This window comes from Dendrobates tinctorius, unplaced genomic scaffold (assembly GCF_039654945.1).
Source record: "Dendrobates tinctorius isolate UK_male_01 unplaced genomic scaffold, ASM3965494v1 ptg000022l, whole genome shotgun sequence".
Lineage (NCBI taxonomy): Eukaryota > Metazoa > Chordata > Amphibia > Anura > Dendrobatidae > Dendrobates > Dendrobates tinctorius.
Window position 1 is genome coordinate 41,010,673 of NW_027361690.1, and position 16,845 is coordinate 41,027,517.

At 40.3% G+C, this 16,845-nt stretch overlaps 1 protein-coding gene across 2 annotated transcripts in view; it reads left to right on the top strand.

The window, feature by feature from the left end:
- Positions 1-16,845, top strand: part of FES (FES proto-oncogene, tyrosine kinase) — a 222,580-nt gene that overhangs the window by 77,742 nt on the left and 127,993 nt on the right. For both annotated transcript variants that reach the window (XM_073568625.1, XM_073568626.1), the window contains exon 3: positions 15,683-15,856. In XM_073568625.1, the coding sequence (XP_073424726.1) occupies positions 15,683-15,856 (174 nt within the window). The remainder of the gene's footprint in view (positions 1-15,682; positions 15,857-16,845) is intronic.

Below are 16,845 nucleotides of genomic sequence, written 5' to 3' on the forward strand. Positions count from 1 at the left end.
GCTGATTATTTTCTAATCATCAGAAAATGTATGTGTGGTTCCCCCCGTCCTGTCCAGCTCTGTGTGGCTCCCCCTGTTGTATGCATGGCTCCCCTGTCCCATCCTTGTATATATGGGTCTGCTCCCACCCTCCCATCCTGTATACATGGCTCTGCTCCCATCCTCCCATCCTTGTATACATGGCTCCGCTCACACCCTCCCATCCTGTATACATGGATCTGCTCCCACTCCCTCATCCTGTATGCATGGCTCTGCTCCCACTCTCCCATCCTGTATACATGGCTCTGCTTCCACCCTCCCTCCCTTGTATATGTGGCTCTGCTTCCACCCTCCCTCCCTTGTATATATGGCTCTGCTCCCACTCTCCCTCCCTTGTATATATGGCTCTGCTTCCACCCTCCCTCCCTTGTATATATGGCTCTGCTTCCACCCTCCCTCCCTTGTATATATGGCTCTGCTTCCACCCTCCCTCCCTTGTATATATGGCTCTACTTCCACTCTCCCTCCCTTGTATATATGGCTCTGCTTCCACTCTCCCTCCCTTGTATTTATGGCTCCGCTCCCACCCTCCCTCCTTTGTATATATGGCTCCGCTCCCACTCTCCCTCCCTTGTATATATGGCTTTGCTTCCTCTCTCCCTCCCTTGTATTTATGGCTCCGCTCCCACTCTCCCTCCCTTGTATATATGGCTCCGCTCCCACTCTCCTTCCCTTGTATATATGGCTCCGCTCCCACTCTCCCTCCCTTGTATATATGGCTCCGCTCCCACTCTCATTCCCTTGTATATATGGCTCCGCTCCCACTCTCATTCCCTTGTATTTATGGCTCGGCTCCCACCCTCCCTCCCTTGTATATATGGCTCCGCTCCCACTCTCCCTCCCTTGTATATATGGCTCCGCTCCCACTCTCCCTCCCTTGTATATATGGCTCCGCTCCCACTCTCCCTCCCTTGTATATATGGCTCCGCTCCCACTCTCCCTCCCTTGTATATATGGCTCCGCTCCCACTCTCCCTCCCTTGTATATATGGCTCCGCTCCCACTCTCCCTCCCTTGTATATATGGCTCCGCTCCCACTCTCCCTCCCTTGTATATATGGCTCCGCTCCCACTCTCCCTCCCTTGTATATATGGCTCCGCTCCCACTCTCCCTCCCTTGTATATATGGCTCCGCTCCCACTCTCCCTCCCTTGTATATATGGCTCCGCTCCCACTCTCCCTCCCTTGTATATATGGCTCCGCTCCCACTCTCCCTCCCTTGTATATATGGCTCCGCTCCCACTCTCCCTCCCTTGTATATATGGCTCCGCTCCCACTCTCTCCCTTGTATATATGGCTCTGCTCCCATTCTCCCTCCCTTGTATATATGGCTCTGCTCCCATTCTCCCTCCCTTGTATATATGGCTCTGCTCCCATTCTCCCTCCCTTGTATATATGGCTCCGTTCCCACTCTCCCTCCCTTGTATATATGGCTCTGCTCCCATTCTCCCCCCCCTTGTATATATGGCTCTGCTCGGCTCCCCTATCCTCCCCCATCATACTTACCCTCACATCGCTGAACTTCCTTCCCTGCATCTCAAAACCAAAGGAAAAAAACAATGTATGCATATACCCTAATAAAAATAAATAAGTAAAAAAGCAAGTGCATTAAATAACATAGGGTACTTAGTAAACACTATTTTGATCAAAAAAGTATAAAGCTGTCCCACCACGACAAGGTGTACCCATTTGAGACAGTAACTACACTAACGGTTAAAACCTACCTAGTGTGAATAGTAGCAGAGTCTCTGGGTCCCAAACGGACACCCAGCTTCAGAGGGACTAAATAAACTACACAGCTCAGTAGAATGGAGGCCACACCCTATTTGTACTGAATACAAAAATGCTGAAGAAAAAACAAAAAAACTGAACTGAAGTAGAATTGAATGACATGCATGATGTAAAAGCATGTTCACATTGGCCATAAAAGCAAGCAAAACCAAAGGAAAAAAACAATGTATGCATATACCCTAATAAAAATAAATAAGTAAAAAAGCAAGTGCATTAAATAACATAGGGTACTTAGTAAACACTATTTTGATCAAAAAAGTATAAAGCTGTCCCACCACGACAAGGTGTACCCATTTGAGACAGTAACTACACTAACGGTTAAAACCTACCTAGTGTGAAAAGTAGCAGAGTCTCTGGGTCCCAAACGGACACCCAGCTTCAGAGGGACTAAATAAACTACACAGCTCAGTAGAATGGAGGCCACACCCTATTTGTACTGAATACAAAAATGCTGAAGAAAAAACAAAAAAACTGAACTGAAGTAGAATTGAATGACATGCATGATGTAAAAGCATGTTCACATTGGCCATAAAAGCAAGCAAAACCAAAGGAAAAAAACAATGTATGCATATACCCTAATAAAAATAAATAAGTAAAAAAGCAAGTGCATTAAATAACATAGGGTACTTAGTAAACACTATTTTGATCAAAAAAGTATAAAGCTGTCCCACCACGACAAGGTGTACCCATTTGAGACAGTAACTACACTAACGGTTAAAACCTACCTAGTGTGAATAGTAGCAGAGTCTCTGGGTCCCAAACGGACACCCAGCTTCAGAGGGACTAAATAAACTACACAGCTCAGTAGAATGGAGGCCACACCCTATTTGTACTGAATACAAAAATGCTGAAGAAAAAACAAAAAAACTGAACTGAAGTAGAATTGAATGACATGCATGATGTAAAAGCATGTTCACATTGGCCATAAAAGCAAGCAAAACCAAAGGAAAAAAACAATGTATGCATATACCCTAATAAAAATAAATAAGTAAAAAAGCAAGTGCATTAAATAACATAGGGTACTTAGTAAACACTATTTTGATCAAAAAAGTATAAAGCTGTCCCACCACGACAAGGTGTACCCATTTGAGACAGTAACTACACTAACGGTTAAAACCTACCTAGTGTGAATAGTAGCAGAGTCTCTGGGTCCCAAACGGACACCCAGCTTCAGAGGGACTAAATAAACTACACAGCTCAGTAGAATGGAGGCCACACCCTATTTGTACTGAATACAAAAATGCTGAAGAAAAAACAAAAAAACTGAACTGAAGTAGAATTGAATGACATGCATGATGTAAAAGCATGTTCACATTGGCCATAAAAGCAAGCAAAACCAAAGGAAAAAAACAATGTATGCATATACCCTAATAAAAATAAATAAGTAAAAAAGCAAGTGCATTAAATAACATAGGGTACTTAGTAAACACTATTTTGATCAAAAAAGTATAAAGCTGTCCCACCACGACAAGGTGTACCCATTTGAGACAGTAACTACACTAACGGTTAAAACCTACCTAGTGTGAATAGTAGCAGAGTCTCTGGGTCCCAAACGGACACCCAGCTTCAGAGGGACTAAATAAACTACACAGCTCAGTAGAATGGAGGCCACACCCTATTTGTACTGAATACAAAAATGCTGAAGAAAAAACAAAAAAACTGAACTGAAGTAGAATTGAATGACATGCATGATGTAAAAGCATGTTCACATTGGCCATAAAAGCAAGCAAAACCAAAGGAAAAAAACAATGTATGCATATACCCTAATAAAAATAAATAAGTAAAAAAGCAAGTGCATTAAATAACATAGGGTACTTAGTAAACACTATTTTGATCAAAAAAGTATAAAGCTGTCCCACCACGACAAGGTGTACCCATTTGAGACAGTAACTACACTAACGGTTAAAACCTACCTAGTGTGAATAGTAGCAGAGTCTCTGGGTCCCAAACGGACACCCAGCTTCAGAGGGACTAAATAAACTACACAGCTCAGTAGAATGGAGGCCACACCCTATTTGTACTGAATACAAAAATGCTGAAGAAAAAACAAAAAAACTGAACTGAAGTAGAATTGAATGACATGCATGATGTAAAAGCATGTTCACATTGGCCATAAAAGCAAGCAAAACCAAAGGAAAAAAACAATGTATGCATATACCCTAATAAAAATAAATAAGTAAAAAAGCAAAATAGTGTTTACTAAGTACCCTATGTTATTTAATGCACTTGCTTTTTTACTTATTTATTTTTATTAGGGTATATGCATACATTATTTTTTTCCTTTGGTTTTGCTTGCTTTTATGGCCAATGTGAACATGCTTTTACATCATGCATGTCATTCAATTCTACTTCAGTTCAGTTTTTTTGTTTTTTCTTCAGCATTTTTGTATTCAGTACAAATAGGGTGTGGCCTCCATTCTACTGAGCTGTGTAGTTTATTTAGTCCCTCTGAAGCTGGGTGTCCGTTTGGGACCCAGAGACTCTGCTACTATTCACACTAGGTAGGTTTTAACCGTTAGTGTAGTTACTGTCTCAAATGGGTACACCTTGTCGTGGTGGGACAGCTTTATACTTTTTTGATCAAAATAGTGTTTACTAAGTACCCTATGTTATTTAATGCACTTGCTTTTTTACTTATTTATTTTTATTAGGGTATATGCATACATTGTTTTTTTCCTTTGGTTTTGCTTGCTTTTATGGCCAATGTGAACATGCTTTTACATCATGCATGTCATTCAATTCTACTTCAGTTCAGTTTTTTTGTTTTTTCTTCAGCATTTTTGTATTCAGTACAAATAGGGTGTGGCCTCCATTCTACTGAGCTGTGTAGTTTATTTAGTCCCTCTGAAGCTGGGTGTCCGTTTGGGACCCAGAGACTCTGCTACTATTCACACTAGGTAGGTTTTAACCGTTAGTGTAGTTACTGTCTCAAATGGGTACACCTTGTCGTGGTGGGACAGCTTTATACTTTTTTGATCAAAATAGTGTTTACTAAGTACCCTATGTTATTTAATGCACTTGCTTTTTTACTTATTTATTTTTATTAGGGTATATGCATACATTGTTTTTTTCCTTTGGTTTTGCTTGCTTTTATGGCCAATGTGAACATGCTTTTACATCATGCATGTCATTCAATTCTACTTCAGTTCAGTTTTTTTGTTTTTTCTTCAGCATTTTTGTATTCAGTACAAATAGGGTGTGGCCTCCATTCTACTGAGCTGTGTAGTTTATTTAGTCCCTCTGAAGCTGGGTGTCCGTTTGGGACCCAGAGACTCTGCTACTATTCACACTAGGTAGGTTTTAACCGTTAGTGTAGTTACTGTCTCAAATGGGTACACCTTGTCGTGGTGGGACAGCTTTATACTTTTTTGATCAAAATAGTGTTTACTAAGTACCCTATGTTATTTAATGCACTTGCTTTTTTACTTATTTATTTTTATTAGGGTATATGCATACATTGTTTTTTTCCTTTGGTTTTGCTTGCTTTTATGGCCAATGTGAACATGCTTTTACATCATGCATGTCATTCAATTCTACTTCAGTTCAGTTTTTTTGTTTTTTCTTCAGCATTTTTGTATTCAGTACAAATAGGGTGTGGCCTCCATTCTACTGAGCTGTGTAGTTTATTTAGTCCCTCTGAAGCTGGGTGTCCGTTTGGGACCCAGAGACTCTGCTACTATTCACACTAGGTAGGTTTTAACCGTTAGTGTAGTTACTGTCTCAAATGGGTACACCTTGTCGTGGTGGGACAGCTTTATACTTTTTTGATCAAAATAGTGTTTACTAAGTACCCTATGTTATTTAATGCACTTGCTTTTTTACTTATTTATTTTTATTAGGGTATATGCATACATTGTTTTTTTCCTTTGGTTTTGCTTGCTTTTATGGCCAATGTGAACATGCTTTTACATCATGCATGTCATTCAATTCTACTTCAGTTCAGTTTTTTTGTTTTTTCTTCAGCATTTTTGTATTCAGTACAAATAGGGTGTGGCCTCCATTCTACTGAGCTGTGTAGTTTATTTAGTCCCTCTGAAGCTGGGTGTCCGTTTGGGACCCAGAGACTCTGCTACTATTCACACTAGGTAGGTTTTAACCGTTAGTGTAGTTACTGTCTCAAATGGGTACACCTTGTCGTGGTGGGACAGCTTTATACTTTTTTGATCAAAATAGTGTTTACTAAGTACCCTATGTTATTTAATGCACTTGCTTTTTTACTTATTTATTTTTATTAGGGTATATGCATACATTGTTTTTTTCCTTTGGTTTTGCTTGCTTTTATGGCCAATGTGAACATGCTTTTACATCATGCATGTCATTCAATTCTACTTCAGTTCAGTTTTTTTGTTTTTTCTTCAGCATTTTTGTATTCAGTACAAATAGGGTGTGGCCTCCATTCTACTGAGCTGTGTAGTTTATTTAGTCCCTCTGAAGCTGGGTGTCCGTTTGGGACCCAGAGACTCTGCTACTATTCACACTAGGTAGGTTTTAACCGTTAGTGTAGTTACTGTCTCAAATGGGTACACCTTGTCGTGGTGGGACAGCTTTATACTTTTTTGATCAAAATAGTGTTTACTAAGTACCCTATGTTATTTAATGCACTTGCTTTTTTACTTATTTATTTTTATTAGGGTATATGCATACATTGTTTTTTTCCTTTGGTTTTGCTTGCTTTTATGGCCAATGTGAACATGCTTTTACATCATGCATGTCATTCAATTCTACTTCAGTTCAGTTTTTTTGTTTTTTCTTCAGCATTTTTGTATTCAGTACAAATAGGGTGTGGCCTCCATTCTACTGAGCTGTGTAGTTTATTTAGTCCTTCTGAAGCTGGGTGTCCGTTTGGGACCCAGAGACTCTGCTACTATTCACACTAGGTAGGTTTTAACCGTTAGTGTAGTTACTGTCTCAAATGGGTACACCTTGTCGTGGTGGGACAGCTTTATACTTTTTTGATCAAAATAGTGTTTACTAAGTACCCTATGTTATTTAATGCACTTGCTTTTTTACTTATTTATTTTTATTAGGGTATATGCATACATTGTTTTTTTCCTTTGGTTTTGCTTGCTTTTATGGCCAATGTGAACATGCTTTTACATCATGCATGTCATTCAATTCTACTTCAGTTCAGTTTTTTTGTTTTTTCTTCAGCATTTTTGTATTCAGTACAAATAGGGTGTGGCCTCCATTCTACTGAGCTGTGTAGTTTATTTAGTCCCTCTGAAGCTGGGTGTCCGTTTGGGACCCAGAGACTCTGCTACTATTCACACTAGGTAGGTTTTAACCGTTAGTGTAGTTACTGTCTCAAATGGGTACACCTTGTCGTGGTGGGACAGCTTTATACTTTTTTGATCAAAATAGTGTTTACTAAGTACCCTATGTTATTTAATGCACTTGCTTTTTTACTTATTTATTTTTATTAGGGTATATGCATACATTGTTTTTTTCCTTTGGTTTTGCTTGCTTTTATGGCCAATGTGAACATGCTTTTACATCATGCATGTCATTCAATTCTACTTCAGTTCAGTTTTTTTGTTTTTTTTTTTTTTTTTTTTTTTTTTTTTTTTTTTTTTTTTTTGTTTTTCCCTGCATCTCGCAGTGCTTCAGCTCCTGTGCGGAGCGGTCACATGCTACCGCTCATTAAGGTCTATGAATATGGACGCCACGCCTATGGGAGATGAGTGGCGTCCATATTCATGACCTTAAATGAGTGGTACACTTGACCGCTCAGCGCTGGATGAAGCCGCCACGCCGACAGGGACCGTTAGGTGAGTATCAGCTGCTGCACCGCCGCCGCCTCCCCTTGTGTCCGCGGACCGGCAAGGGCACTGCAACGGCTCGGTGCTGGGCCGCGGACTGGTGGTTGGGGACCCCTGATCTAAACCATTCTTTCCTCACAATTTTTTAAGGGGCCTACACTTTCACTTATGATTCTTTTACTATTGATATAGTTGAACAGTTTGGGATTAGTTTTACTCTCCTTAGCAATGTGCGTCTCTGTTTGCTTTTTGGCAGCTTTAATTAGTTTTTTAGGTAAAGTATTTTTCTCCCTATAATTTTTAGAACTTCATTGGTGCCATCCTGCTTTAGTAGTTTAAATGCTTTCTTTTTGCTGCTAATTGCCGCTCTTACTTCTTTGTTTAGCCATATTCGGTTTTTCCTATTTCTTACCCTTTTCTTCCCACAAGGTATAAACTGCTTACAATGTCTATTTGGGATGTTCTTAAGCATTTCCCATTTATTATCTGTATTCTTATTTCTGAGGACATAGTCCCAGTCAACCAGTTTAAGGGCATCTCTAAGCTGGTCAAACTTTGCCTTCCTAAAGTTCAGTGTTTTTGTGACTCCCTGACAGGTCTCCCTAACGAAAGACAAGCGAAACTGTGCAATAGTGTTGTTGCTATTTCCTAGATGCCCGACAACCTGCAGATCTGTGGTCTATTAGATAGTATTAGGTCTAAAAGTTTTAAAGGGTTTTTGTTTTTGGCTTTTGGTAATCAATCCAGGACACAAGAGGTTCATAAAAACAATCAAACTTTTACTTGGTGATTGGCAGTATTCACAGGCAGGTGTAGAGGATATGGCCCAATGGGTTGTCATCTTTCCCACATGTACCACACATAACTTCAGCCCAGGTTCTGGTTATAGGTAGAACATCCCTTTTACTATCATCTTTAGTTTTAGGGAATCTTCTCCTGTTCTATAGTTCTAGCAATATATCTGGATTCAGTCTCACTTTGCCTCTTAGGGTTTGAGTCCAGTTTCTAGGCCTCGACGTCTATCTCGAGGTTCCCAGGCTGGCAAAAAGGGGGACTCGTGTGGAGGGGTGCTCTGGCAATCCACTGCCCCGAGGTTCTGGGTTCACTCTTTCTCTAGCAGCCCCTGACTTACGACTGTTATTTGTCACTGCTCACCACTCACTCAATGGCTTTCACTTCCGGTCCTTGACACCCTGGTTATGTGTGCTGATGGAGTTTTTGCTTGCAGAAATGTCTGCGAGGTCTCTGCATCTTTTGGCAGCAAAAATCCTGGGTCAAAACCGTGCGTTTTTTGGTGGGTTTTGCCACTGTTTTGCATGCAGTTTTTTACATGAGTTTTTGTACAGCAATGAAGGCTTTTTTGAGCTAAATAAAAAAAAAGTTTTGTGATGTAATTTCTTGATTCAACATAATCTTTTTTCATTCTGATGCAGTAGCATTAGGGTAATGGGATTAGGGCTTGGCATCAGCAGCTGTTATTGATACCAAGCCCCACATTTAGTAATGAACAGGTGTCAGTCCAACACCCTCATTACTAAGTCAGTAAGTAAACGCACACACAAATACACACACACACATTGTAACCAGTCTATGTTGGATTGTTAACAGAATTAACCTACATAGGCTGGAACCAAAGAGCAACTGTTAATTTTTTCAAAAAAATGAAAAACAAAATGCATGGTCTCCTGTGTAATTTTCATAAATTTTCATAACCCACAGAGGGAAAGCCGATGGCTGAGGGCTAATGTTAATATTCTGGGAAGTAGTCAGCAGCCATAAAGGAACCCAGACTATTAAAATCAGGTCACAGCTGTTTGCTTAGCCTTTACTGGCTGGTTTACAGGGGACCCCCCAAAAATTTGACAGAATCCCCCTATAAATTCTAACCAGCAAAGATTAGGCAGATAGCTGTGGGCTAATATCAATAGCCTAGGAAGGGGCCATGGATATTAGCCCCACCAGACTAAAAACATGAGCTCTCTGCCACCCCAGAAAATGCGCATCTATAAGATGTGCCAAATCTGGCACTTAGCCTTGTTCTTCCCACCTGCCCTCTAGCTGTGGCAAGTGGTGTAATGGTTGGAGAGGGGGATTGATGTCACCTTTGTATTGTCAGGTGACATCAAGCCCACAAGTTAGTAATGAAGAGGTGTCTATAAGACGCCCCCATTACTAACTCCGTTATTTGAAATGACACAAACTCCTTTATTGAATCTAAACTAAACCATGCTCACCAATGCCTAATCCATTGAAGCCAACATTTGCTGTAACAAAAATAAAATAGTAAATCACAATACTCCTCACCTGTCCGCCAAGAAGATGATAATGCATAATGTCCCACGACGAACCTGATGTGACTGCTCTCAAGAACAGCCAACTAACACACTGACACAGGAGGTAATCACTCCTGCAGTGTATAGAACTGAGCTGTGGTGAGAAAGTTCACTGGAGTTCATCAGCTTATGAACTCGTATGACCTTTCTCACGGCAGCTCACCACTATACACTGGGAATGATGACGCTCTTATTAGTGTATAACTGGCGGCCGGTTAGAACAGTCACATCTCCTGTTCTACACCTGAGATCGTCGTGGGACACTGGATTACGTGGACTGCGGCAGACAAAATAGTATATGGTGGTTTATTTTTTTTTATTGCTTATAGGAGACAAGGATATCGGGAATTTGGTGTTAGGTGAGTATATTATGTTTCTTATTTTATTTGAATATGTATTTAATTATTTTCTTTTTTTTTTAAGCTTGAGTACAGGCGCCGGCTACCGAGAGACTACTTCTCCCATCTGCAGCACCTTCTATCACTGTCATCAGTGACAGCAGATGTAGCCTGATGGAAGGAGTAGTCTCTCATCAGCCGACGCCTTCTGACCTGTGGTAAGCTTTTTACTGCGGGTCACAGTATCTCTGTGGGGTATTAAGACGGTAGCGAAATTACCGGCGTCAACGTCACCGCGGATTCAGTACCACTGTGACAGTGTTTCCCGGAAACACCAGAGGAAGTCCGTAAAAACAAAAAAACTCAGCAAATCGGCAAACCTTTTTATACCTACGTTTTTGTTGCGGATTTGACTGGCTCAGTTGAAGTCAATGGGTTATAAACACAAAAAAACCGCACAAAGAGTTGACATGCTGCAGAAAAATGCACTGCAAATACTCAAGGAAAATGACTGATCATGTGCACAGTACTTCAAGATTCTTATTGAATCAGCTGGCATTAGGATTCCGTAGTGTTTTCAGCCCATTTCTACAAGGAAAAAAAACACCACGAAAACACACCAAAAACGCACCATGTGCACATAGCCTAACTCTCGATTCTCCCTCTCAAACTGGTCCGGGCAATACAGTTAACCCTGTCTAAGCTCCAATGAGTGTTACCCTTTTATAACATACATGAACATCAAATATATTTAACCTTTTATAGTGTCAGATAGCATACGATCAACTCCACCACTCCTACAGATCTCAAAAACTTCTCTTAAATTGGGACTCACTAAAACATTACGGCACGAATATTGCTTTGTATTTTTTTATCTAAAGTCAAAGGACAAGAATAAGTAGATTTACAAATAGTAATTGATACATCATTAGGGACTGAATAAAATGCTATTTTAAAAGGCTCTACACTACACCGCACTATGCCCATTGCTACACATGTAAAAACAAAGGGTTGTTGATGTTGCATTTGAATAATATCTACTGTATAAACCATCTGTATGTGTTCACAAAAACATGGAAATCCATACAATGCAGTAAATAAAATCCCAAATCAAGGACCTCATTACTATGTAAAATGTAATATGATGTTTAAATACATATTCCTCTTCATAGAGGAAGAGAACTTGAACTCTAGCGCCACCTGATGGATGTAGCAATCCTAAAACTCAATATTGACCTTTTATCAAGCCTTGTCACATGACTTAGAATAGGAAGACAAGTCAGGAATTCCATTTGAGAACACATGTTTCAGGGTGTTTGCCCCTACTCAGTGCAAAGCAGGAGACTGCTTTCTACTTTCTTCGCCACACTACACAACCGATGATGATCACCTATTTTCTGAGGGTGTGCTTATTTCTTCCATTCTTTCCCTTCAGTTAATGAGTACCCAAACTGCAACTAACCCACAGGTCCATTATACTCCTCCCCTACCATGACACCATGAGCTGGCCCTACAATTAACCCTAGTGTTACAGGAGGACAACAATAAAGCTCAGTACATTTTCATACATATAAACATCAGGAGTTGTCATACAGGTGGAACGCCATTCTACACTCTCGCATGTCCAGTATTTGGCCGGAATTTTACATCACTATTTGTAAGCCAAAACCAGGAGTGGTTGAAAAATGAAGACGTGGTGCACGTGTTTCTCTTACTTTTCCTCTGATTGCTCTACTCCTGGCTTTGGCTTAAAAATACTGATGTCGAATACTGACCAAATACTAAACGTGTGAATGTGGCACTCGCAAAAAACTATGAAGTACAGTCTTAATAAACTTCAAATAATATCATGCAAATAAAAAAAAGAAATTCTAGAGAGACACTTTACATTATAATAATTGGAAAGAGAGAAAAAGCAATTATTCGACACCCAAATCTATTGTTAGAAATAATGGCAATAGCAAATTAAATATAAACCAGAGAATAAACAAGTGAATTTCTCCTCCACCGATTGTGACTCTACGGATTCCAAAACGGATATTTCTGACATTAGCGAAATTTCCTTCATACACCAAGATCAAGAGATCCAGGAAAAAAAGTCTGAAAGTTATCAGGTCAAAGATAGAGGATGATACGGCATGCCTCTCAGAATTAATGGACAGTGTTTTGGTTTTGACACTTGCGATATTTTCGGTCAAGGTCCAGGCTAGGACGTCTTAATTTTGTCTCCAGCCACAGCTTCAATCTGATCCACACTATCTTGGATGTGAATAAATTTGTTCACTTACAGTGAAAAGGAGAGGATGTCGCATCTGTACCAGGGGATGATAGAGTCTTGTCAGTGGTTACCTAATTTGAAGGTTCTCCATTTCCAGAATAGAATGTGGTTATCAAATTGAGCTAATTAAGGAATATGATGTATACTCACTCAATGTCAGACTCCAAGGGCCCACCAGTAGCCATCTCCAGGACCCCACTTTTCAATTACATGCAAATGTGACTTCTGCAATCACACATTTATATAACAGTGAATTGGGTACTCTTATTAATAATTAATACTCTAAACAGTATTCTCCTGTTGGCCAGTCCAAGCCTGCCACTGATGACTAAGGGTGTGTGCGCTGCGGATTCTGCTGCGGTTCCGCAGCAGATTTGGCCGCTGCGGATCCGCAGCAGTTTTTGCTGCGGTGTACAGTACCATAATATCCTATGGCTATTAAAAACCGCAGTGCAGACAGTGCGGATTTTTCCGTGCGGTTTTCCTGCGGTTTCTAAACCGCAGAAAGAATTGACATGTCAATTCTTTCTGCGGATTCCGCTGCGGTTTGCCATCTCCTCCATTGTGGAGATGAAAAACCGCAGGTCTTTTGACCTGCAGATTTACCTGCGGATTTTACAAAATCTGCACGGCCAAATCCGCACCCCAATCCTCAGCGTGTGCACATACCCTAATCCTCTTTACTATCTATTGAAATCATGTGTGCCAGCTCTGGATCTGTTTCAGAGTTTGGTTGAAAATGATCAGAAATGTTTGTCTGATCAGTTACAACAATTCAATACTGTCAACTATAATAAACATAAAAATCTTACTTCCAAACAATACTAAGCTATTATGGCTCTGAAACAGAATCCTAACCTGGTGATACTAGTATTTGACAAGGTAGGGTGTGTGGGTTTTATTGGATGCAAGGCAATATCAGAAGCTAGCATTTCATATTTTATACTACAATGACAGATATTGCAGGTTGTCAGCTGATCCTACTGAACCTTTTTCCATTGTTTTGCTAAATCTACTGGATGAGGATGTGGCTTTGGGGGAGTTTAATGATAGAACAAAGAAATATTTTATGTAGTTGCACCTGTTATGTCCATCTTTCACAACCTCCTCGAAACCTTCAAGGACATTTTTCCACCCCCCCTCTCCCTCCTTAAACCAATAACTTCAGGTATTGAGTCTCTAAGGGTGCAGCCAGATGGCCATATAACAGAGATGACGATCACATCGCAGTGCACGGACTGGCCTGCGGCTCTCCTAGCCCGAGCATGACAGCTGCAAAGAAATACATGCTGTCACACTCAGATCAGGAGAGCCGCCATCCAGTCTACGCATTACATTACGAAGCGATTATCATTCATGTTTTACTGTCAACTGATTGCACCCTAAGTGAGAGGCTCAGTACCTGGGTAGATGAACATCTTCATTAATGCAATGAATCCCAGGGTTTCTCAAGGTTAGTACCACATTATTAAAAGCATTTCAGATGGCTCAGTGGTTATTCCTTTGTCACGTGTGATATAACATTTTTACCATCATCCGCATGACAGGGCAATGATTGCACTGCACTGCAATATCCCCTGAGCAAGTAAAATGGTTGTAGCCAGGAACTAAACAATTCATACGCAACTGAATATTTGTTGAAACACAACTTTTTTTATGTTCAACATGGAATGCTTTTAACAATTGAAGGGCTCCCCCTATTGGGTCATGCTTCTCACAGTACCTTATCTAGCAATGTAGTTTGTGGGATGGTGGGGAGAGCCTTATACCGTATTTTCTTCAGATAGAAATCCATTTTCTGCTGTGGTGGCTTGGTGTGGTTACCATGTGGTATGGTCATGGTCATACCAACCTTCGTATGGCTTTTAAATACTAATTATTTAGGAACCATAAGAAAGGAATTGCGGAACATTTATCTTAGATCTCCAAAAAAGATACCAGTTATTCAGGGGATACTCAACATTTTTTACAGATGCACGATGGGGAATAAATAAAGTGGAACATCCAGTGCAAGGTGGTGATCGGCGGAGATACCTTCTAATTAGTTAGGCACCATGGATGCTACATTTAATTTCTAGATTGCCAAATGAGAGACCATATACCAATAAAAATGCTCGCCACCCGGGCGTAGAACGGGTTCATAGCTTGTAATAATACTATAAATGTCTAAGATGAGAAAAATCCTTCTAGGGTATGTTCACATGCAGCAATTAATTTTTTTTCTAAACTCTTTTTGCAACTGAAATATCAACCATTCATTTGAAATGTGTTGTTTCTGCAGCATATACATGGTTTACAGCAAATTCCATTAATAATATTGGTACAGTCACTGATTTTTTTTTTTGCAACAAAATCAGCCATATGTGAGTATGGTATATCCAAAATTAATACATTGCTAGCCATTAACAATATACGAACTGTTAATTTTGAGAAATTATCTGATTATTGACAATGATGCTTATGAACAATGACATAGTTAGTATAAGGTGAAACAAATGTTTACTGAGAAAAAATATCACTTACCGTAATTAAAGGGGTTGTCTTCCCAGAGATGAAACTCTTTAATGTGAAGTCCTAAAGTGCTAGAAACATCTGATGCCTTCAGGGTAAAATGCAGCCATCCATGTAGTATATGTGGTTTGCTTCGCTCCATCAAATCAAGAACTGCTGCTCGTGAGATTTGGGATGTCTGTCTACATATACTGTAGCATATGGACAATAATTATCCTGATGAGACAACCAGTTATCCAGGAACCAAATATTGAAAAATATTTTATTTTCAGGCCAGAGACCAACTGATTTGTTCTTTAAATGGAATACTATCAGGAACCATAGAAAATGTCTGTCCTAAGTTTTTTTGTTTTTTTTTTCTTTACATAATATATACAGTATTTGAACAGTATACCGTAAGTCATGGGGAGCCATATAAGACCAGTTCTTGGCACTTTTGAATTAAGATTTTAGAAATGAGAGACTGCACTGTTACTAGCATGGTAAAACTTGAGCTATACCAATGTTTGGGAATGTGTTTGCCTCTATTATATGTGGCTACAATTTGATCCTTTAGTTAAAACAAGTCAATTAGACCTGAATTCAGTAAATTCTCTCCATTTTGTCAACTTTTCCACATTCTTTTGCATTTACAGGCCTGGTCTACAGTGGTCACCCAGACAGAGAACCTGAGTCACATATTACGGAACCATTCCGACACTTTAAATTCCGGGCCTCTGAAGAAGCTCACTGATCTCATTAGGGAAAAACAGCAGCTGAAAAAGTCATATACTGAACAGTGGCAACTTCTCAACCAGGACTATTTGAAGGTAACTTATTCCATGTGCTTGGAAATTTGGGTTAGTGTACTGTATTGTTATTATTATTTGACAGGAGAATGAATTTCTGTTGCATGAATAGAGGGCTGGCACTATAATGGTTTAATGTTCTGGCACAGGGAAAGGTCTGATCCTGTTTCCAGAAGCTAAAATTCCAAAAATGTTCCCTCTTTAAGTGTGTATCACAAGTCCTATCTACCTAATGTTTGCAGTGTCACTAATCATGCAGCCTGGATTTTCAGTAATGGTAAGGGGACAGAGTGGCAGTGGAATCAGACAGATACTTGTTATGGTGCTTGAACCTCTAGGTTCAAGCAACATATTGTAATCCGATTTCATATATTTTATTATTATTATTCTACTTCTCCGCGTTTTCTGCAATTAATGCGGCCCGAACCGCATGCGGCCCTCGGTGGGGACAGGTGTGCTATGTATTTTTGGAGTCAATCTAATTTGTAGTTTTAAAAAAAAAATCGTATTTTAAGCAAAAATTTTTCCATAGGAATTAATGGCGACCTTTCCATAACCCCCAACTGACATGGATTGAAGCCACAGCGCAGGTGCAGTGATCTTACAAAGATGGCAGCTATGCAAATGCAGCTACCACACATGACCCGTATTAGCTAATAGAAGCTGACAGAACGCTGATTCATGGTCTTAAAGGTGCAGCGCTCCAATGGCTTCTGAAAAGCCCCACCCAGTGATGGCTAGCCTTGGCACTCCAGCTGTTGTAAAACTACAACTCTCAGCATGCCCTTGCAACCTACAGCAGTTGAGGCATGCTGGGAGTTGTAGTTCTCCGTCAGCTGGAGTGCCAAGGTTCGCCATCACTGCAGACGGACGCCAAAGTGGCTTTAGAAGCCCTGAGGGGCCTGGAGCGCCAAAGTGGCCCCCGAGGCAAAGTGGCAGCATGTGTCAACATGGCTAAAGTGGCTACCATGTGGCCAAAGTGGGTGCCGAATGTGCCAAAGTGGCTACCA